The 24705-nt window shown below is 55.4% G+C and overlaps 1 protein-coding gene across 1 annotated transcript; it reads right to left on the bottom strand.

Annotated features, from left to right (window-relative positions):
* Positions 1–180: 180 nt before the first annotated feature.
* On the bottom strand, positions 181–24370 carry ATP1A2 (ATPase Na+/K+ transporting subunit alpha 2). Its single transcript, XM_062193709.1, has 23 exons — positions 24359–24370; positions 19851–19955; positions 19661–19720; positions 17058–17261; positions 16454–16567; positions 16155–16289; positions 15381–15498; positions 12987–13255; positions 11951–12149; positions 11708–11817; positions 11453–11587; positions 10584–10773; positions 10319–10494; positions 6670–6806; positions 6050–6200; positions 5776–5944; positions 5411–5565; positions 5032–5155; positions 4672–4817; positions 4341–4471; positions 1417–1518; positions 1178–1269; positions 181–263 (listed from the first exon to the last, which is right to left on the bottom strand). The coding sequence occupies exons 1-23, from the start codon at positions 24368–24370 to the stop codon at positions 235–237; spliced, it is 3063 nt and encodes a 1020-aa protein (XP_062049693.1). The 3' UTR covers positions 181–234.
* Positions 24371–24705: the final 335 nt, after the last annotated feature.

The raw sequence follows: 24705 nt of genomic DNA, 5'->3' as shown, positions 1-24705 counted from the left end.
AATAGACATCGTGGTGGAGCAGGCTGGAAGAGGATGTGGGGAGAGATGATTGTTCACAGTCAGGTCTATGGGAGGTCACCCCAGGCTTACTCCTCCGCCAAACTCAGCCTGTGGAGTGGCCTTGTTCTCTCTCCCCAAACCCCACCCCACTCTTTTCCATTCCTCCCCATCCCCGTCCCTGCAACACCTCCAGAGCACCCCATCTTTCCGTGCCTGGTTCTTCTTCCAGTGGGCTCAGTAGTACGTCTCCTTCTCCACCCAGCCTGTTGGAGAGATGGCAAAGGTTGCGGGGGGAAGGAGTTGGATTTGCAATGTGATCTTGGAAAGGAAGCAAGAGCTCCATGTCCCCAGGGCTTGGGACACTGAAGCCAGGTGGCAGAGATGCTGCTGAAGGAGGCAGAGGGAAGCAGCTGTGGGAGGGTGGGTGGGAGGGGGAGCCAGGGCCTGGGGCCACAGATTCCAGGGGACGGGGGTGGGGGGTGGGGTGGGCTAGCCTGCCTCTAGAGAAGACTTGGATTCAGCACAGGTGAGGGTGGAATAGAACAGGGCAGGGTGAGAATGCAGGTGCCTACAGCTGTCTAGGTAATAAGTGCGTGACTGAGGGAGCAGCTGCCCGTGGCTGGTGTGCAGCAATGTGACCCTGACTTTTCAGAAGTCACATTGGGCCAGCTAAAACACCACCAAGCCAGGACATATTGGGCAGACCACATCCCACAGTATCTATGCACCGTATCTGGTTTGTAGGCCAGCCATTGGCAACCTCCCGCAAGTGCTCAAAAATGTTTGCTGGGAAAACGAAAACAACTTGTCGGTTGACGCCTAGGAAGGAGGTGTGGTTCCGGTGCCAGTTCTGCTATTCCTTGCTTTTGACACTGAGCAAATAAATCCACCTCGGTGCCTCCTCTCCTTATCTGTCAAATGTGGGGGTCATGACAGAGGACCTGAAGGGCCCAAATCTGATGTTCTGTGACTCCAGGTGGAAGGGGGAGGCTTCGGAGATCAACTGTGAATTAAGTGGGACTTAGGACCAGAGAGGAAGAGGGCACAGAAGGCAGGTTCCACAGATTCAGGCTCCTGGGACCTGCACCCTAGGGTCTGAGGGTGCTGAGGAACAGGAGCGGGGAGGCTGGAGGGGTCAGACTTTGTTGGGGGTTGGGTGGGGTGCGCGGGTGCTCACCACCAGGATATCGGCGCAGGATGAGCTTTCGGACCTCATCATAGATGAAGATGAGGAGGCTGTAGGGGAAGGCACAGAACCACCACGTGACCCTGAAAGCAGCAGAGGAGAGTGTCAGGAGCATCAGAGGCCAGCACAGGGGTCACAGGAAGTAGCACTCAAATGTGTGAAAATGTGGACCCCAGAGAGGCTGGAGGCCCTGCTGCGCCTCTTCCTGGGGCCACTCCAAAGACACTCACTTGAGGGGGTACATGCGGAGGGCCACACCCATGCCCGGGCAGTAAGACAGAAAGGCAGCCAATGCCGTCTCCTCCAGGAGCCCAAAAATCAGGATCTTGTTCCTGGAAAGGCAAAGATAGGGAGGTGGGTAGCGTTTAAGGGGGGTGGTGGTTGCGGAAAGAGATCCAGAGACACTCCTGGGGCTGGAAGGAAAAGAGCGGGCAGGAATGACCACCTCCTCTGTTTTCTTCAAACACCCTATTGTCATGCTTTGCATGGCTAAGACCTCTCTTTTCCTGCTTACCCAGTTTACCTCTGATTACCGTCTGGCACACAGTAACTGTTTCTCAAGCCTGGGGCGACCATGCTCTGTCCTGAGATTGGCTGGTCAGCACCAGCCTGCCTTCCGGCCGGGACCTGAGAAGGGGTCCTCCCCCAGCAAAGCGCTTTGACAGTTCCTTCAGTGCAGAGCCCAGGCCCACGCAGACCCTGCACATCCCCAGCCTGTCCTGCAGTTGCTGGTGGTGCTCCACCGTCGACAGTCACTGAGGAGGAGGCCATGTGGAAAGCACCTTGCCTCCTGCACGGTGTGTGGTTGGTGTGCCTTAGCTGTGTCGGCGTCAAAAAGCGAGATGGAACAAGGTTCTGGGGGTATTTCCTGGAGCCGGAGGGGTGGGCTCTGTGCCCAGCGCTGCTGCTTCCTAGCTTTGGGAGGTAAGCAACCTGTGACTCCCCCGAGCCTCGGGCTCCTTCCCTGTAAATGCAGGTTTTACCTTTCCACCATCATGCCGCTGGGGAAACTCTGGAAATGTTGGAAAGCTCTAGAAAGGGCCAAGTGCCCCGTCCTGGCCATGCTCAGCCTCCCATCCCCCTGTGCATGGCTCCCGCTCAGGCTGACTCTAGGGGTGCCCATACTTTCCACTCTCTGAGGACCCCTCTTATTATTATTTTTTCTGTGAAGACCACATTTTAACTGACTTCTGTTTCTCAAGCTGCGCTTGTTAATAAGGGATACGGTTCCTCACTGGACATGAATCAGAAACATCCATGCCTTTCAAAGAGGCTGGAGCAGATACTTCCTTCACTTCATGGTTTGTTCTCTGGGTTTTTGCCCAAGGACCACACGTTAGCCAGCCTGGGAGCTTCTCCTAGGCAAGAGCTTGACTCCAGAGAGCTTTGTGGAATGATGCAAACAGCAACTCTGCGGACCTCCAGAGGCCCAGGGCTCGAAGGGGCAACCCGAGGCACTCTGAGGCCAGGTGACTTGTCCCAGGCCTGACTTTTGTCTTGCTTCTCTCCCTTGTGCCCCTCAGATGGGCTGGGCTGGGCCCGTTTGGCTGCATTCCCACCTTCCTGCCACGCATGCCCTGCATGGTCAGTCCCAGGCCCCAGAACTGTGCCCAAGTCTTTGGACTCTGGATTCTACGGATATACAGATGGAGAGAGAGAGAGAGAGAGAGAGAGAGAGAGAGAGAGAGAGAGAGAGAAGGAATCTGTCATCTACTGGTTTACTCCTTAAATGCCTACAGCAGCCAGGGCTGGGCCAGGCTGAAGCCAGGGGTGGCAGGGAGGCAGTGCATTGACGGGAAGCTGAGATCTGGAGCAGAGCCGAGACAAACCCAGGCCCTCTGACGTGGGAGCCACTATCCCAAGCTCCGTCTTAACCACTAGGCCAAATGTTCCCCTGTCCCAACCCATATCCTGCATGTTACCTTTATTTATCCAGCAGACTTCTCACGTTGCTCTCCTTAGGTTCTTAACTGGTACTGATCCAGAATTTTAGCATCTTTTTTTTTTTTCTTCCACAAACTAAGAGATCATGACAAAACTCTCTTGGGGAAGTGTGGCCATTGGAGGAAAAATAGGGAAGCAGCCTGATGCCTTTGGCCTCACCACCACCTGTGCTAGAATCCCCTCTTCAGTGTTGAGGACCTCTCAGGTGCCAGGCTGTGTGTCACTACTTGTAGGGGAGGAGCCCAGGGCTTGGGCTTCAGAGACCCGGGCAAACTCTTAGCAGCTCGGTGACGCTGGCTCATTCTTTAATCTTTTAAGGGCATCTTATCCACTAAACATATGTAGCATTACCCAGCTCAGAGGGCCATTGTGAGGTTCAAGAGTGAGTGTGAGTGGCAGGCACTGTGGTATAGTAGGTTAAGCCTCCACCGGCATCCCATACAGGCATTAGTTCGAGTCCCGGCTGCTCCATTTCCGATCCAGCTCCCTGCTAATGGCCTGGGAAAGCAGAAGAAGATGGCCCAAGTGCTTGGGCCACTGCCCCTGCACCTACATGAGAAGCCTGGAAGAAGCTCCTGGCTCGTGGCTTTGGATCGGCCCAGCTCTGGCTATTGCGGCCATTTGGGGAGTGAATCAGCAGATGGAGAACCTCTCTGCCCGTCTCTCCCTCTCTCTGTCTGCAACTCTGCCTCTAAAATAAATAAATCTTAAAAAAACACAGATTATAGGAAATAAAACAAAAAGAGTGAGTGTGAGGCACTCAGTGAGGTGCCTGGCACGGGGTAGCTCACTGCAGGAAGGCCTGAGCCAGCCCTGGGCACTGCCAGTGCCCAGGCAGACAGCAGTGCCTCAGGCCTCGGAGTGGGGAGCACAGGACACCCGGGTTTGGGGCTGGGGAAGTCCGATAGCTGAGTACTCAAGGAAGAGACAAGGAAAGGAAGGGAAGGAGGCAGGGAGGAGTCCATTACAAAACACATTTTAGGAGCAAAATGGGAACCCATCAGAAAGGCCCATCATTCGATCCTCTCCTCTCATCCATTGCAAACCTGGCTACAGATTCACAGTTGGAGAGTTACAATCTGAAGCCAGCTCAGCAGACCTGGTCCCAGCGGGCGGAGGTAACCTGCTGTGGGAGCCTGGCATGTATGTCTTGGTGGCTCTGCCTGGGTGGGTGGGTGGGCCCTGGATGGAGGCAGGGCCAGGTACTCACTTCATGCCCTGCTGGAAGACCGAGTTGCGCCGGGTCTTGCAGATGATGAGGTCGGCCCACTGCACAACCACGATGCTGGCGAAGAAGGCCGTGTGGCAGGTGAACTCCACCACCTTCCGCTGCTCGTAGGTCTGGGGGAGGGGGGGAGAGAGGTGAGCGTGTCAAGAGGAAGGCGCAGGACCGGGACGCGGCATGGTGCAAGGGCTGTTGTCCAACCCCCGCCACCTACCCTTCTCTTTGCCCTCAGTGTCACGTGGCCACTCCTGGCCACTCCCACCAGGCATCCGTCCTCGCCCCTCTGTGCATCTCAGTTTCACACGGCGCCACTCACCCACTCCTGTCCGTAGCTGTCCTCCAGGTCATTCATGGTCCGGTCATCCCAGTCGAGGCGGATTCCCAGCAGCCGTGATGGCAGGAAGCCATTCTCTGCCAGGATCACGAAGTAGGTGAAGAAGCCACCCAGCGCCTGGATCATCCCTGTGCGTGGTGGGCAACAGGCAGGGCCTGAGTCAGAGGAGGAAGCAGAAGGGGCCAGCCTCTCATAGCCAGATGGAAGTCCCTGACCCCTGGGGAGCTGGGCCCTGGCCCAGAATGATGCCTAGGGCTCAGCTCTTCACAATCTGGGACAGGAAGCCTCTGGCGGGGGTGGGAGGGGGGCGGGGGGGTCCTCCTCGGCAGGGGCCTGGCGCACCGATCTGTCCGTAGGCCATGCTGATCAGGCGCTCGTTCACCAGCTTGTCGGTCTGGGGGTTTCGTGGCTGCCGCTTCATGATGTCACTCTCAGCTGCCTCGTAGGCCAAGGAGATGGCAGGGACCTGTGTGGGGGCGGGTGTGGGGGAGGGGAGGGCGTTCGAGGGGTGTAGGAGATGACAGGCAGCCCCACGGTCAGGCTGAAGGCCTCTGACACAACTCCACAGCTGGGTGTTAAGAGCCTGTTACCCTCCAGGCCCCCGGGGTTTGTCTTTATGTTTGCAGGCGCGTCTGCTGCCCCGGGGCGGCGCTCCTCCATCCGCTGCCCACCCCGCACGCTGCGGCCACCTCGCCTGCCCCCTAGCCCACCCTGGCCTCACCATGTCAGTGCCCAGGTCGATGCAGAGGATGGTCACGGTGCCCAGGGGCAGGGGGATGTTGGCGATGATGAACAGCAGGAAGGGCGTGATCTCGGGGATGTTGCTGGTCAGGGTGTAGGCGATGGATTTCTTCAGGTTGTCAAAGATCAGGCGACCTGGGGGGAGGTTCTGAGGGCATCAGGGAGATCAGGGGGACTGCCCCCACCCCCAGCCCCGAGGCCAGCTGCCCATGGTGTCGGAGGGAGCTAAAGCAGGCCGGGCGGCCCAGAAGCCCAGGGTTGAGTCTTTTGGAGAGAGAGATGCAGGGAGCAGCCATGCTGGCTTCAGAAACGCTGGACGCCCGCCTCGCTCATGCAGCCCCTCACCCTCCTCCACGCCCGTGACGATGGAGGCAAAGTTGTCGTCTAGCAGGATCATGTCCGCTGCCTGCTTCGAGACGTCAGAGCCAGAGATGCCCATGGCGATGCCGATGTCTGCCTTCTTCAGCGCCGGGGAGTCGTTCACCCCATCACCCGTCACCGCCACAATGGCTCCCTGGGGAGAAGATCCGAGACAGCCAGCCCTGGAGGATGAGGCTACGGCCAGCGTTTGTTCCCTGCCCTGTCCCCTTAGCCGTTCCCTCCTGGCCGCCATGCTCACCTGTCTCTGACAGCCCTCCACGATGATGAGCTTCTGCTGGGGAGATGTGCGGGCAAAGACGATCTCCGTGTGGTTCCTCAAGATCTCGTCCAGCTGCTCAGATGTCATGTCCTTGAGGTCAGAGCCGTGCACCACGCACGCCTTGGCTTCTCTGGGGAGCAGGGGCAGAGACAGCTGACTCCCTGTGTTGTGCCGGCCCTTGCAGCCTCTCCCAGCCCTCTAGACCTCAGTCTGTCTACTGAGGTGGTTCCCCATTGCTGCAATTCTCCCTCTTGGTGCTCCTGTCTCTTTGAGGAAGTCGTGCACATCTTTCCTATCATAGTCATAAGTGGAGTTTGCAAGGCAAAGCCCTGTCCCTCTGTCCCCTATGCCTTCCTACAGCCGCCTTGCAGTGTAGACAGCATCCTGATTGTATAGTTGAGAGAATGGAGATCAGGAGGTAAGACGACACCCCCAAGGTTGCTCACAGCCTGGACACACACTCAGAACAGAAGAAATAGTCACAGAAATGTCAGAAGGTTCCGGAGAGACTGCTCAAATCCTCCCAGGGGACCCTCAAGCCTTGAGTGGCAGAGGAGGTGTTGATGAGGGGTGGGGGAGGGTACCTGCAAAGGCCTCACCTGGGGTTGACTTGACTCACTGGAATGTTGAGCCGGGCTGCAATGTCCTCCACTGTCTCGTTGCCCTCTGAGATGATGCCTACGCCTTTGGCAATGGCCTTGGCCGTGATCGGGTGATCCCCAGTCACCATGATCACCTTATGGGAAGGAGAAGAGAGAAGGAGACCAGAATGAAGGGGTTTCCCCCTCCCACCCCTTTCCCAACGTTAGAAAAAGCTAGATCACTAGGTGTTGGGTTGGTAGAACCCAGCCCAGACAATGCAACTCGTGTGTGTGAGTGTGTGTGTATTTGTGTGTGTCTGTGTGTGCATGTGCACATGTGTATCGATTGGGTGATTGAAGGGGAGAGACAAAGACAAGTTGTGCCGCGTTCAGGGGACCAACAGTTTTCAGTTCTTCAGGTTCTTTAGATGTTTTAGGAGTCTGCATTCCGTGGGCTGCAAGGCAGTCAGAGCTGGGGGAGCTTTAACAGCTCCCTCGAACAGAAAAGAAAGCCAGCTGCTAGGCAGGGCCCACGAGCTACTCAAGGTCACAGGGATCCAGAACGAGGGCCGGATTTTCACAGTGCCTAACGTGACAGCTGCAGCAGTCTCACTGGGCAGAGAGGGAGAAGATGGACACAGTGGCCCCTGCCTCCTAGACAGGGCCCACGCGTTACTCAAGGTCACAGGGATCCAGAACGAGGGCCGGATTTTCACAGTGCCTAACGTGACAGCTGCAGCAGTCTCACTGGGCAGAGAGGGAGAAGATGGACACAGTGGCCCCTGCCTCCTAGACAGGGCCCATGCGCTACTCAAGGTCACAGGGATCCAGAACTAGGGCCGGATTTTCACAGTGCCTAACGTGACAGCTGCAGCAGTCTCACTGGGCAGAGAGGGAGAAGATGGACACAGTGGCCCCTGCCTCCCCCACGATGTTCCCTTGCCTGTGACATCCCTCCCCCAGCTTGCCCTAACTGTGAGAGCACTCACCGCTGTTGCGGCAGAATGTGTGGAGTTGGGGTAGGGGGAAGGGCTTCACCTGGCATACTGGTTAGGAGGTTCCTAAGAGCGCAGGGGGATCAGAGCCGGTTTGGGAGAGCATTTGTAGGGCAAAGTGCACGAGGCCTGAGAATTAAGTGTCTTTGGGCCCCACTGCCTTCTCTCCCAATGCCACCACTCCACTGAAACTGCCCTCACGAAGGCCACAGGGACTCCCCATGGGAAAACAAAAACATCTTTGCAATCCTCATCCCCCTTGATCCTCCAAGGTGTTCGGCACTGTAGAGCACCCTTTCTGGAAAACCTACCCTCCCATGGCTCCCAGATTCCACCATTCCTGCCTCCACTACCTCTCTGCAGCCTCCTAGGGGGGCAGCCTAGTGGAAAGAAGCACTGGCCTTGGAGTTGGGCAGCAGATCTAAGTCCGAATGTGACCTTCTCCAGCTACAGGACCTGAGACAAGTCGGTTTGCCCACTCTCAGCAGGAGCGGGGAAGTGAGCCCTACATTCCCGGGGCTCAGGAAGAGTAAAGAGCCTCAGGGGGGCACTCAATGGATGGGATCCTGTGTCTCACCTCCCTCTGCCCTCCTCCCTGGCTCGTCTTCCTCCACCTGCCCCTAAATGTAGGTGAGGCCCAGGGTTTCATTCTCTCCCCTTTTCTTCACCCACATTCCCTTCCTGGACAACACAGTATTTATCAGAGAGCCTTTAATTCAGATCTCCCATTCTGACTATATCCAAACCTTCCCCGGGACATCTCGCCCTGGCTGTCTTACATATTGTGAAGGTCAGAACCAAAGTCACTTTGGTGACTCTCAGCACACCTCCGCCTCTGCTCCCTTCTTACCTAAGACACCACCCTCTTTCCATTCTGACCTTTTGTCCTATGTTTTCTGTAACTTCCGCATGCAGTGTGGTCACCAGGCTCTCAGATACGACTCTTCCTCCTGCTCCCATTGTTGCCGGTCTCCTTCAGGTAATCAGCTCTTGCCTGAACTACTGCAGCAGCCTTTTAAGTTGTCTTCCCAACTGCAGTTCAGCCCCAAATCTAGGCCCTTTTCCGTCCGTGTAGTCTCCAAAAAGCCAGGCCTGCCCTGCAATGCCTCTGTGGCTGCAGGATGGAGCCCAAGCCTGGCATTTAAGTCAAGCCCTTACAACTGGGTCTGACCTAATAAACATCAGCTTGCCTCATGCACCCCGTACAGTGTAGCCCCACACAGGGTACACGCTGTTCCCTGGTCCTGACACACCCTTCCCCCCCTCACTGCCCAATAGAATACTCTTCAGCCTTCAAGGCATGGAGGCACAGATCAAATATCATCCCCCGTCAAACACCGTCCAGTTCCTCGAGGCAGAGTTAACAGTACCCGTGGAGGTACTGCCCAGCTGCTGCGAGGGCTCTGGTCCTGGCGGGAGCACCTGACCCAGCAGGAGGAGCCTGGCTTTCCAGGTAAGCAGGGCACGCTTCACATTCCCAGTCTCTCCCTCACTGGGAGCTCTGTGTTGGGAAAGCTACTTCCCCACTCCGAGTTCCAGTTTGTTAAATCACTAAATAGGGACAATGATGGCTACCACAGAGGCAGCCGGGTGGGAAGGGCTCAGAAATCTCATACAGACACAGCACCGCGTCCTGCAGACTGTCTCGGTTCAAATTCTGCCTCTATGGCTTACTAGCTGTGTGGCCTTGGGCACGTGTAATTTCACACCTTACTGTCCCTCTCTGTAACAAAGGTAAAATACTAGTTTGCATTCACTCACAGCATGGTGAACATTGAGATCACAAGGATTAGTGCTTAGAACAGTGCCTGATTTATATAAAAGCTTAAAAACTGCCTTTTTCTTAAAAGAGTATCTAACTTATAGCAGATATTCAATGACCAGTAGATCTGTGATTAACTATAAGCATGACTGCTTCCCCTGAGAGATCAGGAGGCATGGAGCCCAGGCCCTATGCCTTATTCCCCTTTGTTTCCCTGGTGCCTAGCCCAGTACTTGGCCCTCAGTGGACAGTCTGAGTTACATTGGTTTCATAATAGGTGAGAAGTCAAAAAAAAAAAAAAAAAAAAAAAAAAGGAGAGCAAGTGATAGCATCAGAATTGGTGATCAGGAAAGGGGGATGGTAGCAAGTTGTAAACTCCAAGATGGAAGAGATCTCTGCTTAACGCCAGCACTTGCACAGTGCCTGATACACAGTTGGTAAATTATAAATTCTTGTTGAATGAAGAAGAAAAGGAGCACCATGAGAGGCAACTGTGGTTGGAAAGAGGAGCCAGAGAGGTGCTTGAGCAGGAGGGTGTGGGGTTACAGGATAAGGCGTGGGAGCAGACAAGAGTCTGCCAACCCCAGCCCCAGTGGTCAGAGAGAGTGGGCAGGAGTCGGGGACGGCAGGGCCACTTGGTCTCTGAGACAGGGATGCCAGCTGCTGCTTGAAACGAGAAGGAAGATGCACTTGATGCTGGGACAGTGAGCTGGACCAGAGAGGGGAGGATGGGCACGGGAAAGTGAGCCTCACCTGGGGGAGGGTGAGAGCTCCAGGAAGGGCCGACCTTTCCCTGCAGGTGGACGGTCAGTGGGTAGGAGGCCAGTGTGGCCTGAGTCTACCAGGGCATCAGCTGCCGCAGGCCCATGGCACGGGGAGGGCAGGACAGAGGGTCGGAAGGGAGGGGTACCTTGATGCCTGCGCTTCGGCACTTGCCCACAGCATCTGGCACAGCAGCCCGGGGCGGGTCGATCATGGACATGAGTCCCACAAAGCAGAGCTTCTCCGTGGGAAAGTTCAGTTCATCCGTGTCAAATTTGAAGCCCCGAGGAAACTTCCCAGGGGGCAGGTTCAGGTGACAGAAGCCTGAAGTGGGGAAGAGGGGGAGAAGTGAGAGTTTCGGAGGGGCTGCCCGGATTCCCTTCTCGGTCCTGCTCTCTGCTTCCAACCCTCACCCAGCACACGCTCGCCGAGGCCTCCCAGCTCCATGTAGGCGTTTTGAAAGGCGTCTTGCATCTCCTTGTCAAGAGGGATCTCCTTGCCCTGCACCAGGATGGTGGAGCACCGGTCCAGGATACGCTCTGGGGCCCCCTTCATCACCAGCACGTGGCTCTGGGGGCTGTCTTCTCGCTCGTGGATGGACAACTGGGGAACAGAGAGGTGGTTATGGAGGGGACTGTGCCAACCTCGGGAGCTCTAGGGCCCAGCACAGAGCCTGGTACAGAGCTGTGGCTGGTACGGAGCCCTCACCCTTAAGCAACAGCCCCAGTTCACTAACGATTGCCAGCAAAGGGAGAACCTCTGTGCAGAGGGGCATCGGGTCCTGAAGGTCCCAACTCCTGTGATCTGATAGTCACCTCCGTAGGACACTCATTCATTCCACAGTCATTAAGATCACGAATTCAGGCCCTGTGCCAGGGGCTGCCGCTCACCAGCGCCCCCTACCCAACGCTGGCCACAGGGGCTCTACTTGCATGTGGATACAGAACTTGGTGGAGACTGCATTCCTGGCATTTAACTGAGGGATTCCACAGGGGACTACAGAAGTGTGGCTCCCTTGAATGGGATGTAAAAGTTTCAGGAGTGTGGCTGGTGGATGGGGAGTTGTGGGAAGCAGAGCTGAGAGGGTGCTCGTTTCTAGAAAGGAGTGCAATAGGGTTAGGAGTTAATTGCAAGCAGACATGTAGTCAATAAGTTGTTATGGGGGCTGAGGCAAAGGCCAGGGAACCTGATCCTCAGCCCCTCCCCCCCCTCCTCTGACTAATGGTTTCCCTTTGGCTTTGTCCCCTGCCCCATTTCTGTCCCTCTCTCCCTCTGTCCTGACCTGATACTTATTGGTGGAGTTGAACGGAATCTCCGCCACCTTGGGGTTTCTGTCCCTCATCTTCCTCACTGAGCCACAGGAGAGCTCGATGCACTTGAGCAGCGCTGACTCGGAAGCGTCGCCTGCCGTGTCCCGCTGCCGGGAGAGAAGAGAATCCAGCGTCACAGAAGGGAGTGGAGGAGCGGGTGAGGAGGGCCCTGAGGTCTGCTAGGCAGCCACGGACCGTGAGAGGGAAAGGGAACGGCCACCTCCTACCTTAGACACAGAGATGTTCTCCTGCCCAGCCTTGAAGACAGCACGGTTGCAAAGGCCAGCAATCCGAGACAGGGCCGTCCAGGTTGGGGATCGCTTGTCAAAAGTGGCCCCTGGGAGCAGAGGAGGGGGAATCAGGATTGTGGCTCCCCTCAGGCACGCTCATGGCACCCCAGATGTCCCTCCACGCCTGCTCCCTTAGTGTCCCCCCTCCACTCCCACCCTGCCTCGGGAGTGCCCAGTCACCAGACTGGTCTTCGGTGGTGTCAGCCTCATGGATCTGGTTGTCAAACCACATGTGGGCGACGGTCATGCGGTTCTGGGTGAGGGTGCCCGTCTTGTCTGAGCAGATGGTGGAGGTGGAGCCCAGCGTCTCCACGGCCTCCAGGTTCTTTACCAGGCAGTTCTTCCGCGCCATGCGCTTGGCTGTCAGGGTCAGACACACCTGGTAGAGAGAATAAAGGACGGGTAAGCCTGGAGCCGCAGTTGTCTATGATCTCACCCCAGACCATGGCTCTCCTCCTCTTCCACTGGATCCCACTCCACAAACAGGAATGGGTGAAACGTAGCTGTAAAAGTGAGTGTGTTTGATTTTAACCATGTTGACTTGAGATCATGGGGTATATTCATGTGCAAGACACAGCAGAGAGATGAAGATATTTGACTTAGAGCTCAAGAAAGAGAGAGGAGAGAGCAGCGATATGAAAGCCACCTACACGGATGGGGCTCTAGAGACTGTGGGAGGAGAGGGGCTCACTCCAGGGGCAAAAATTGATGAGCAGAGAGCTGAGGTCTGAGAGTCAGGGTGGGAGAAGGAGGGGATAGAGGAGAAAACAGCCAGGGCCTGGCACATCATAGCCACGAACAAAGGACAGAATTCCAGGACAGCGCACAGCAGTATCCATTTCAGCAGCAGGGAGCTGAGAAAGGTCACTGGATTTGCTAGTTAGTCACTGGTGACCTTTGAGAGAGCCTCTGAAGGACAGCTGGCTGGGACGGGCCCGAGTGCAGGCAGGAGACAGGCACACGGGTGATGAGAAAAGGCAGCCATGCAGGCTCCACAGTGGAAACTCTAAGTGCCCAGGTAAAGTTGAACCTGAGGTTTTCAGACTCAAATTCTGAGCTATGTGTTCAATGACCGCTGGGTTCAGCATGTGATCTGTGACTTCAAGGACTAGAAGAGGAACACTGCTGGCAAGCAACAAGCCCCTGTGCCTCTGTCACTACAAGGAAAGGGTAGCAAGACCTTCCCCCTGGTGACACTTCAGCCTGGGCCACTCACGGTGACGGTGGCCAGAAGCCCCTCCGGCACATTGGCCACAATGATGCCGATGAGGAAGATGACTGCTTCCAGCCAGCTGTAGCCCAGGATGAGAGAAAGCACGAAGAAGGAGACCCCCAGGAACACGGCCACTCCTGTGATCAGCTGGATGAAATGTTCAATCTCCATGGCTATGGGCGTCCGTCCGACCTCGAGGCCCGAGGCGAGAGTGGCTATGCGGCCCATCACTGTCCGGTCCCCAGTGGCAATCACGATGCCCCTGGCAGTGCCTACAACACACACAGGGACAGCAGGTTAGGTGCATTGAGGCTTCTAGGGACTGAAGTCCCAGCCTATACCCTGAGCAGGGGAAACCTTGCTCATCACAGAGAGAATGAGCCAAAGACTCAGCCCCTGGAGGCCACTTCCAGGAGACTGTGCCTCACACAGGCTTGTCCTTCCTGCACAGGACAGCAACCCCAGCTCCTACAACAGCAAATTATTTCCCCTTGCACTTGGGCCTGGAGAGAAGTCATGTGATTAAGGTCCAAGTTCAAATGGAAGAGATTGAAGAAGTAAAATAAAAAGTGCCTGCAGCATTTCAGTGAAATCAATCTTGTATTTGCTATCATCCAAAAGTGTATTATGAACACGAAGTAAAGCACTCATTATGGATTTTCTATTTACCATACTCTCCAGATTTTCTTTGTCAACACTAAGCATGAATCTATGTGAGAAGCTGGGCAATTGCCAGCCCTTGTATGGCACTGCAGGGCTCTTCAGGGAAGGAAGTGTGGTGTAGTGGATAGAGTATGTATGTTGGAGCCAATCAAACCTGGGGTTCAACCTTGTTGAATTCCTACCTAGGGGTTGTCTTAATAATTAAACACTACGGTACATAGTAGGCACTTGACAAATGTTGGTTCCATTTGTTTCCTCTCCTCTCTTCAAAGCCAATTGCGAAGTAAGCAATGGGAATATCTAACCAGGCATTTGTGCATAAATCAATTGTGGGAAATGTACTGGAAGCTTCAGAATCTCAGCACATTAAAAATTCAGGAAATTTAATGTATGGTGGGTTTCAGTGTAATTCCAACCCTAGAGAAACATAGTATGCTGAGAAACAGGTAGTGGGAAGGGAAAGGCGTGCAACTGGGGTACAGGCCTCCTTCACCCCACTTTCAGAGGCTTGTGGTCCAGTTCTTTCTCCCACCACTGCTTACCCACTGCTCCTTATTAAGTCAGTCCTGACTCGGCCCACTCACTTCAACACACGGGGCAAGGGTTCCAGTTGTGCTCGGACCTCTTTCTTTCTTTCTTTCTTTCTTTCTTTCTTTCTTTCTTTCTTTCTTTCTTTCTTTCTTTCTTTCTTTCTTTCTTTCTTTCTTTCTCTCTTTCTCTCTTTCTCTCTTTCTCTCTTTCTCTCTTTCTCTCTTTCTCTCTTCTTTCTCTCTTTCTTTCTTTTTTTTTTAATTTGACAGGTAGAGTTATAGACAGTGAGAGAGACAGAGAGAAAGGTCTTCCTTCCATTGGTTCACTCCCCAAATGGCCACTATGACTGGCGCTGCACTGATCCGAAGCCAGGAGCCAGGTGCTTCTCCTGGTCTCCCATGCGGGTGCAGGAGCCCAAACACTTGGGCCATCCTCCACTGCCCTCCCGACCCACAGCAGAGAGCTGGACTGGAAGAGGAGCAACCGGGACTAGAACCCGGCACTCATATGGGATACCAGTGCCTCAGGCGAAGGATTAACCAAGTGAGCTATGGCGCCAGCCCCTCGAACCCCTGCCTTTCAGTGACGGTAGCTCCAGCAGCTCTTCCTGACCCTGCTTGTTTGGCTCTAGAACCCAGAACAGGGATGGGGGCACACTGGACAGCCTGTGCAGGGTGCGGACTTTCACTGGGCGTGGCATTGACCTCGCTGCAGCCTGAGGGAGGGTTCAGGTGTGCATCTGACTTAAAAGCTTTCCTGATCCTTTGCCAGCCTGAGGATCTGGCTAGCGAAAGGGTGGGAGGAGGAAGCAGTTAAATACAGAACCACAAGCCATAGGACACATAGGAAATCAGGGACTCCTAGCAATCAAGATTGGTTCAGGGCATCTGTATGTGTGTGTGGGTGTGTGAGTGCGCGTGCATGCACGCACAGTAGTCTTGACCCAGTGTTTGAAGGCTTTGGGACCCACTCTAGGAGTGGACACAACAGAGGTCTTGCTGACTGTTCCATGGAGTTATGCTGACCCTGACCAAAGGCTTGCTTTCCAAAGGGGGCTGTGTGTGTAGCACTCAGGGTCTCCTGACTGCCCCAGCTGCCCGCTCTGCACCACCACGGACTCCAGCGCTGACCAGGGCCTCAGTCCTCAGACCCCTCCCTCCCTCGGGCAGGGTCAGGAGCTCCCTGGGCAGCCCAGCTGCTCACCTTCCACACAGTTGGTGGAGAAGAAGCAGATGTTGCGGGTCTCCAGGGGGTTCTCGTGTGTGAACTCGGGGGAGCGGGTCTGGGGCTCCGACTCGCCCGTTAGGGATGAGTTGTCCACCTGAGGAGGGAGGGATGCAGTCATCAGACTGGCACAAACTCTTGTGCACACAGAGCTGTCTCCTGAGCCAGTTCCAAGCACACTCCATCTTCATGACTTGAGGGACAAAATTACATTTGTCCTCATCGCATATTTATGGCATTACTCAGCAACTGCTCCTGCTCTGGTTTGCAGCCCTGGCTCATACTGGCTTTGCATGTAACCTTGGGTTATTTCTTTAACCAACAGGGCCTTTATTTTCTCATCTGTAAAGTGGGGAATGTAAACAGCCTTTGCATTGCACAACTACCAGGGGGAGCCTCTAGCAATGGAGTCTATAAAAATGGCACCTCCTGGTGCTGCTCAGGGCTCAACGTGTGTGGCCACATGCAGCAGCCCTGCCTGATTGTTCTTTCAGAGCAGAATTAGATAGCATATGGGAGCATGCAGACAGCAACTGACACGTTTTCTGGCCCCAGCACATGGTAGTTATAAAGTGGATATCAAAGGCAAACAGTGTTCATAACACACAGATACTGGGAGACAGGACATAGCACTACATGCTGAGAGAAGGTTCGGGAGGGCTACGGACGTTTGGACCCAGGTCTCCTAGCCTTTAAACCATGACCTGGGCCCCTGCCACCTCTATCTGCCCAACCACAGGTGGAGCCTCTCACCTTGCAGCCGTGAGAAGAGATGATGCGGAGGTCGGCGGGCACGCGGTCTCCACCCTTCACCTCCACCAGGTCTCCTACCACCACCTCCTCTGCATTGATCTGCATCTTCTCTCCCTCCCGGACCACAAGGGCTTGCTGTGGGGAGGCCACGGGCAGCTCATGGAAAGCTTGTCTCTACCCTGCCCTCCTCTCACCCTCCACCAACCCCCTGTTCTGTGAGCATCACAATTAGGTCCTGGTGTGGGGAGCTAGATGCTCTTTTAGTAAGCCCCGGCCCAGAGCCCAGGCCTGCCGTCTACCTGAGGCACCATGTTCTTGAAGGAATCCATGATCTTGGAGCTCTTGGCTTCCTGGTAGTAAGAGAAGCAGCCAGTGACGATGACCACAGCGGCCAGCACCACACCTAGATAGAGCTGGGAAAGAGAGAGTGTGTGAGGCACCTGCCCTTCTCCATGCCAGAGGGGCAGCTGCCATTTATGGTGGGCAATCAGTGCCACCCAGGGTGACAGCACAGACCTTTGTATGTGACTGGGAGTGAGCGTGGATCGGGAGAGTGCTTGCTCCCAACCTCCAGTGTCCTAAGACAGAAGGGGCAGGGGAGGCCTTAGAGAGTCCCCCGGGACTAGAACTTCCCAAGGGGTGAAGGCTCAGGATGTACTGGGAAGGAGCAGGGAGGGGGGGGCCGTCTCATTCTGTACAAAGTGTGTGAGTTTTGAGGGGTGCATTTTCCATGTGTATACCCTCAGCTTTTTTTTTTAGCCTGAAGTCTAGGGTTGGGTGTGGCTGTGGGACTGTGATGTGAGTATCTTATTCCATGCGCCTTCCTTGACCCCATCGTGCTGCGGGCTCAGGGTTGAAGGATGGAGCCATCAGCTGGTCCAGGGGTCAGGTGTGCCGACTCACATTATCATTGGATGGTTCGTCCTCCATGGCGGCCTGGATGCCAAAGGCCAGGAAGCAGAGGATGGCCCCAATCCACAGCAGGATGGAGAAGCCCCCGAAAAGCTGGCGACAGAACTTGACCCACTCAGGAGTTGTGGGGGGTGGAGTGAGGGCGTTGGGTCCGTCCCGAGCCAGTATGTCCTGAGCCCGCTGGTTGGTGAGGCCCTGAGGGAGCAGGGAGAAGTGTGGAAGCATGCATTCAGATCCAACTCAGCCCTGACCACACCCCAGCAGCTCACTGGCCGAGGGATAATGTCCAGGTGAAGAATAAAAAATCCCTCCTGGTTGGAAGAGGTAGGGCACCATCAAGAGGGACCATATGGAGGAGGTGGCCTTTCTGATGGGATTTGGAGGCCTTGAAGGCTCGGGAGGATTTTGACTGTGGTTCCAGTTGTGCCCAGGGCCACAGCATCTCTCCTGGAAGCAGCCTGGCTAAGCTCTCTGGAAACAGACCTCAACTGGGTCCTCCTTGCATTTCTCTTCCTTCAGATTCTTCCTTTCCCCAAGGCTTCAAAGAGCAGCCTACATCACGAACTGTCACTGTCACATGGCTTTGGCAGTCACCTGTCACTGTCCACGGAGGGCCTCCCCCAGCCCTGTGCCCTTAGCTGCAGGCTGCTTGCCCTTTTCTGGATCTGCCTGGCATCCCATGCTTGCTTCTACGGCCACACTCACTGTATTGCCTTGGGATTCTATGTTTGCATTTCTTTCTTATGCTAGACCCTGAGCTCCTTGAAAGCAAGCTCTTATTTATCTTTGCCCCATTCACTCATCTATGCATTGAGTGTACAGTGAGCACCTACTGCCTGCCAGGCATGGTTATCAACACTGGGGATCCAGAAATGGACAAGAACAAAGTCGGAGCTGCCATTGTGGCTCAGCGGGTTAAGCCAATGCGTGGGATGCCAGCATCAAATATGAGCGCTGGTTTGAGTCCCAGGGGCTCCACTTCCAATCCAGCTCCTTGCTACTGCACTTGGGAAAGTAGCAGAAGATGGACCCAGTCTCCCTATCCATGTGGGAGACCCAGGCTCCTGTTTTCAGCCTGGCCATGCCCTGGCCATTGCAGCTATTCTGGGGCGTGAACTAGAGGATGGAAGACTTTTTCTGTCTCTCCTTCTCTGTCTGTAACTCTTTCAAATAAATAAGTAAGTCTTTTTATATATTTAAAAAAAGGAACAACAAGGCCCATGCTTCGTGGATCTTGGGTCCTCACAATAGGTGCATGCAGTAAACAAATGCATGGTAATGCCAGACAGGGAAAAGTGTTAAGGAAAATAAAGAACAGGGGCACAGAGTTTACACAGGGCAGGGGCCAGTGTTGTGGCATACTGGGTAAAGCTGCCTCCTGTGATGCCAGCATCACATATGGGTGCTGGTTCGAGTCCCAGCTGCTCCACTGCTAATGCACCTGGAAAGATAACCCAAGTACTTGGGTCCCTGCCACTCACATGGGAGACCCAGATGAAGCTCCTGGTGCTGGCTTGAGCTTGGCCCGGTGCCAGTCTTTGTAGTTATCTGGGGAGTGAACCAGTGGATGGAAACTTTTTCTCCCTCTCTCTTTCTCTCTGTAACTCTTTCAAGTAAATGAATAAATCTTAAAAAAAAAAAAAAGAATTTAGATAGGGGAGTCAGGCCCACAGGAAGCCTTCAGGAAGAGGTAGGGACCCACTACATCTTAAGAATTTTTTTTTTAGATTTATTTGTTTATTTTAAAGTCAGAGTTATAGAAAGAGGGGGAGAAACTGAGAGACAGCAATCTTCCATCCACTGATTCACCCTCCAGATGGCCACAATAGCAGGGCTGGGCCAGGCCAAGGCCAGGAGCTCCATCCAGATCTCCAACGTGGGTGGCAGAGGCCCAAACACTTGGGCCATCTTCAGCTGCTTTTCCCAGTCCATTAGCAGGGAGCTGGATCGGAAGTGAAGCAGCTGGGACTTGAACCGGCACCCATATGGGATGCTGGCATCACAGGAGGCAGCTTTACCCACTACGCTACAATGCCAGCCCCTCCCACTACATTTTTGATTAATGTTTTCTTTTTTCATTTCAAAACACTGGGCTTGGCAAGGTTGACTGTGCCACTTACTGCTCTGCGATCTGGGGAGGTTTTGCTCACAGACCAAGTCTCTGCTTTAACAATCAGATCTACAAGATTTATTTCTCAGGTTGCTGGAAAGAGAAATGTACATAAATGATGTACACTGCAAGGGAAGAGCAAATGACCGACTAAGTGGACTCGTTCCCTATTTCACGTGTGTCGGCTCCACGAGAGGCCATGTGTCACTGAAGTCAGGCCCTGCTCACACCTGCTCTGGGGCCAGGTCCTGAGGAGTTCTGGCTCCCAGGGTACACAAGGAAACAGCTTTGGAGGCGGAAGCAGGGGATCCCGATTCTAATTCTGGCTCTGTCATCACTAGCTGTGTGACCCTGGGCAAGTCAGGGCTGTGTGCGCCTGGGTTTCTTCACCTGAAAAGCAGGTAGCATTCTGGTTCTGCAACCTGCATGATTCTCTCACCTCTTGAGTTCCGTCCTGAGAAGCCTCGCCCCCACCCCCACTCACCTTGGACAAGTCCACTTGGTATTTTCGGCCCAGCTCATCCAAGGACAGCTTGTGGTCGTCCTGGGGAGGGGAAGCTGGTTACTTTGGGGAAGGAGGTTGTTGTAGGTGTAGAATGCATGGGAGGGCACAGGGACACAGGGGTGAAGCTAGGCGCATGGGGGCGCCCGGCTGACAGGGCTCTGGGCCTCACCATGGCCACTTCCTTCTTCAGCTCATCCAGTTCCTTCTCTTTCTGTTTCTTCTTGCCACCCCCATTCTCCGCGGTGGTGGCGGCAGGTGAGTACTCGCGGCCGGCCTGGAGGAGGAAGGAGTGTGCAGAGATCAGAGAGGACAGGTGGAGACTCTGCCCACACCAGGTGGCCAGGGAGCCCAGGCACTGGGAGATGGACCTAAAGGCAGTGACCGTCCTGGAGGAGGTGGGAAGGGCCCCAGGCTCCGTGGGTGTGGATGAGTGGCAGAGCCATGGGGCCCCGCGTTTGAACTTCAGGAACTCTTCAGGTCTGCAGCCCAGCCATTTCACTCTTGGCCTTCTGCTGCGATTTCTTTTGTTGAAAGGACCCAGCTGGTGCTAAGCACAAAACAAACCATACGCACATTTTGAAAGCCACCATCCCCCACTATCTAGGAGACTTCTGGAAAGGAGTGGATGGGGGGTGGGGAGGTGAGAGGGAAGCAGCACCCTGAAGCAGTGTCTGCCCAACACGATGGCTCTTGTACTTGGAGCAGAGGCATCTGGAGGATGGAGCGTCTTTGGGCAGAAAAGGGATTAGGGCAAGGCAGTGTCTGGAGCAGAGCAGGGTCAGGTGGTGAGTGGCAGAAATGGAACAAGCAGTGCTGCAGACTGGGAAAAGTCGCTGCTTGGAGGTCAGAGCACGTCCAGAAAAGGGGAGCGTGTGTGCCCTGAAAGCGTCTCCCTCCCGCGGGAAGGCCTGCCTGTGATTCATGGAAGGCAGCTCCATAGGCTTGGGGCCTCCAAGCAGCACTGGGTCAGAAGGTGGGTGAGGTGGTAGGAAGGATCCTTGTGTGTCTGGAAACACAAGGAAGTGTATCTGGGAGTAGATCCGAAGCTACAGCCTGTGTGAGTCTTAGGTCCAGGCATTCAGGTGGTTGGGGGAGATCGTGTGGGCATTTCAACTGCAACCTTACAAGGCCCCTTCCTCTCCAGGGCCCATGATCTCCTCACAGCCAGCCTGCCCGGGGCCCCATAGGAACTTCTGGGAAAGGAAGGGAAATTTCCCCTCCCAAGGGGTGGCTGTCCTGGGGTGACAGGATAGGAGGGGACAAGGAGTTCTGGATTAGAGAGCAAGTAAGGTGCCTTCTCTCCCCCTCCCATCACTGCTCCTCCCTCCCCCTCCTGTCGCCTCCCCTCCCTCTTCCCCCAGGACACAGTCTTTGTCACAGAGGAGCCACTCAGTGTCCCACCACGCCTGTTCTCCACGGACTTAGAGGGCATGCTGAGTTTTTCTCTATCACACCGTAGCTAGATTTTCTTCCCCATAAAGAGTAGATACCTGGGTAATATCAACAGCCGTTTTGTCTTTTTTTTTTTTTTTTTTTTTACAAGGTAATGCGTTTGGGGAGATTTGTTTGTTTAAAATAGTTTTTTTGGGAATTTTCTTTTTGCTCACAGCAAAAACTGGAGGAAAATAGAGAAAGTTATCACCCATCTCTTGCTCCCACACACAGGGAAGTCTCCACCACTACCAACATCTTGCACCCCAGAGGGGACATTTGTTATAACCGATGAGCCATTGACACACGGTTACTGCCCAGGGTCCATGGTTTACCCTGGGATTCACTCTGGTACAATCTGTGGGTTTGGATGAATGTTTGTGGATCTATATCCACCACTGTGGTGTCATATGGAATAGTGTGGGCTCCCGGATAATGCTTTTTTTTTTTTTTTTAAACCACCACAGAGCCAGGGGCGATCCCCGGGCTGTGGCAGCTACCCTGATCCCAAGAGCTCCCACCTCTCCCACCTCCAGGGTGGAAATCTGAGCAAGGGTGGGGGTGGGAGAGGTAGTGGGGGTGGATGCCGCTGTGGTCTGAGATCTTCGACCCTAGAAGGTAGAGGCTCTTGGAAGCTGTTACTCAGAAGCGCTCTTCTCAGAAAAGGCCGCCAATCATGAATTTGTCCTTCTCAGAAGCATCTGTGTCCAATCTATTTTTGGCTTCCTAAAGGCTGATGATCTTGGGGAGATAGAAGCAGCCCAGCTTGGGAGTGTTCCGGCCTCTGCCTTCCCCAGGTGACCTAAGAGGGTCCATCTCACTGAATGGGTTGAAAGGCCCCACTCTGTCCTTGGCAGCACGGGACTAAGACACGGTAGAAAAGCAAAAAAGGGACCAGAGGCAAGAGATCAAGCTGGACAAGCTTCAGGGCCCGGGCCTGCAGACAGGAGGGGGCTGGGCTGGGGGCAGAGGAGCAGGGTCCCAAGGAATTTCTGTACCTCCAGACGTGAAATCAAGTATATGGACATTAGACTCAAACACGTGCTTTGGAAAATCTCGCTGGCCCAAGCACTCCAGGCTGCTGGGTTAAGGCTGAGCCACACAGCTCATGCAGTGCCTCCTTTCTCCAAGCTCCCACCCTGTTCTCCCGAGGGCTCAACGTTTGGGACACTGTCCCTTCCCCCTCCTCCTGTCCTGGCAAGGACCTGAGGCTCTGCAGCCAGGAGCCTGTGGAGATTTGGGGCCAGCGGCTGCCCAGGCAAGAAAGAAAGAGAGGAAGCAAGGACCGCCCCCCCCCCCCCCACTACTACGCCCTCCCCCAACCACAGTCTCCGTCGCTGGATCGTGAATGCTGAAGGAGAACAGAGAGTTCTTTCTGAGGAAGCCAGAGGCTGGGACAGAGTGGGGGCAGCTGGAAACCAGCCAGGGCCCCCCACCCCCCGCCACCAGCCTCTTGGTGGCAGCTGGAGCAGGCCGGGCTCCCTCCCACCAGTGTTGGCCCTTCCCCCAACTCCCACGCTGCCCTTCATGGCCACCGGGTGATGGGGGCACAGTTAATTCTTGCTCCAGCACAGAAAGGCAGGGAGGAAGGAACAGGAGGCAACCCTAGAGGAGGACGTAGATAGTGAGTGCCTTCCTCTTCAGGGCTCTCCTGTGGGTTGGACTCCAAGGTCCAGGCGCTAGGTCCCTCTATTCACTTGGCCTCTCATGCCAGGCAGACCATATCTGCTCTGAGTCTTGCTATTGCTTCACCCACAACCACTGGGGGTGGAGGTTTAGGGTCTGCAGGGTGCTAGAGCAGAAAGACAGACTGAGACAGCAAGGCCAAGTCGCTTCCCAAGAAGGACCTCTTGAACTGAGTCCATAGGTGAAATAGGGAAGGGGCTACACCCCCTCCTCTGCCTCCATTTAGTGGGAGAGTAGGGGCTTGTCTGATCCCTCCCCCCAAGCCTGCCTCTCCTCAACAGGGGACTCCCTTTCTGTGGGGAGCAAGAGATGTTGCGATACAGTGGAAGGTCCCAGTATCTTCCCACAATAGTGCCTCTTCTGGCCAGAAACCCACACCTCACAGGTTGGCTCCTAAGGGCAGGCTCACAGCCGCTCACACACCTGCCCAGGGGCATCTATGTCTGCACCCTGCATCCGCACATCTGCCTGCACAGACGGCAGGCAGGTGCTCATCCGTGCACATCTGTGGGGCTTGCAGTCTCGAGAGAGGAACCTATGCGCACCGGGGAACACACGCACCAGGCACTTGGGGTCTATTCAGAGCTCCCACCCCAGATCAGGAACCCTGATGCCCAGACTTGGAGCTTCCCCAGCTGTTCAGCTCAGCGCAAGAACCCGTCCTTGCACCCTCCCTCTTGCACCCTCCCAAGGCTCATGGTGCCTTTTCGCTCCACGCCTCTTTTGCCAGCATTCCGCAGAAGGAAAGTGGCCAGGCAAAGGATGGTACGGGATTGGGTCACTTTTCTCTCCATATGGGAATTTCATTTCCAAGAACTCCGAGCCCAGTCCCTGCCCGCCCCATGTGGCTGTTAATCTTCCCCTTGGCAGCCACGGGCAGGGGTGGGCTGGGAGGGGATGCACTTCTCACCAGTCTCTGGGAAAGTCCTCAAAGCCATGGCCAGGAGCCCGGGACAACACTGCCGGGGACATCCGGAGGGGTGCCGAGGTGGGGGCTGGCGGCTCCTCATTCTCCCTCCCGCACCCCTCCCAGCTGTCCCTGGCACTCAGGCTCCTGGAGCTGCTGTCCGGAACTCCTGAGTGACCTGGGAGCGGGAAGCTCCCCGGCCCCTGTCCAGTCTCACACGGACCCCATCCCCTGGGGCTGGCCTTCCTTGAGGAGTGGGTGTTTTCTAGGGGAACCACCCCCCAGCAAAGGGGGATGAACAAGGCTTCCCCAGGGGAGGCCAGGGGATGCAGTGAGAAAGGAGGGACTGCCCGGGTGGAGAGCGAGCGGCACGGAGACCAGAGAGAGGCGGGCGTGGGAGCGGCAGAGCCGGTGGGGGCGTGGGTGGGGGGCTCTGGCCGAGGGCTGAGAATAGGAGGGCACTTGAGCCTGCCAGGGCCGCCGTTGGACCCGCACACGCGTTTGTCGCTCAGACACTCAGGTCCAAGTTCAGACTCTCCCACTCGCTCGGCTTCTCTCTGGCCTCCCCTCCACATCTCATTCCCACCTCATCCTTTCTCTATCCCCTCCCTCACCCCCCAGAGACAGCAACGCTGCTCTTTGGGGATACTCACCCCGCGACCCATCTTGGGGCAGAGTGGCTGAGGGGACCTAGGCTGGAGAGGGTCCCAAGCCCACACTGGCCCGTCTGGGGCAGCCGGAGACCCTGGCAGGCAGACAGAGACAGCCCAAGCCACTGGGTAGCTTTAAATAGGTCCCTCTCCCCCTCGCCCCCGCCTTCCCCTTCTCGGGAAAGAAACAGTTTGTTGAAACAGGATCCCCGAGGGCTCCTCCCCTCCCGCCCCTTTAGCAACTGGCCTGTTGATGGCCCTTTTCGTCCTGCAATGCCCCCCCTTCTCTCAGCACCCCCAGGGCTGGGGCAGCCACAACTGAGGGAGGCCAGGGGAGGGGGCCCTCGGAG

This window comes from Lepus europaeus, chromosome 5 (genome assembly GCF_033115175.1).
Source record: "Lepus europaeus isolate LE1 chromosome 5, mLepTim1.pri, whole genome shotgun sequence".
Classification (NCBI taxonomy): Eukaryota; Metazoa; Chordata; class Mammalia; order Lagomorpha; family Leporidae; genus Lepus; species Lepus europaeus.
The sequence above is the reverse complement of the archived record's forward strand: the minus strand, read 5'-3'. Positions and strand labels throughout refer to the sequence as shown.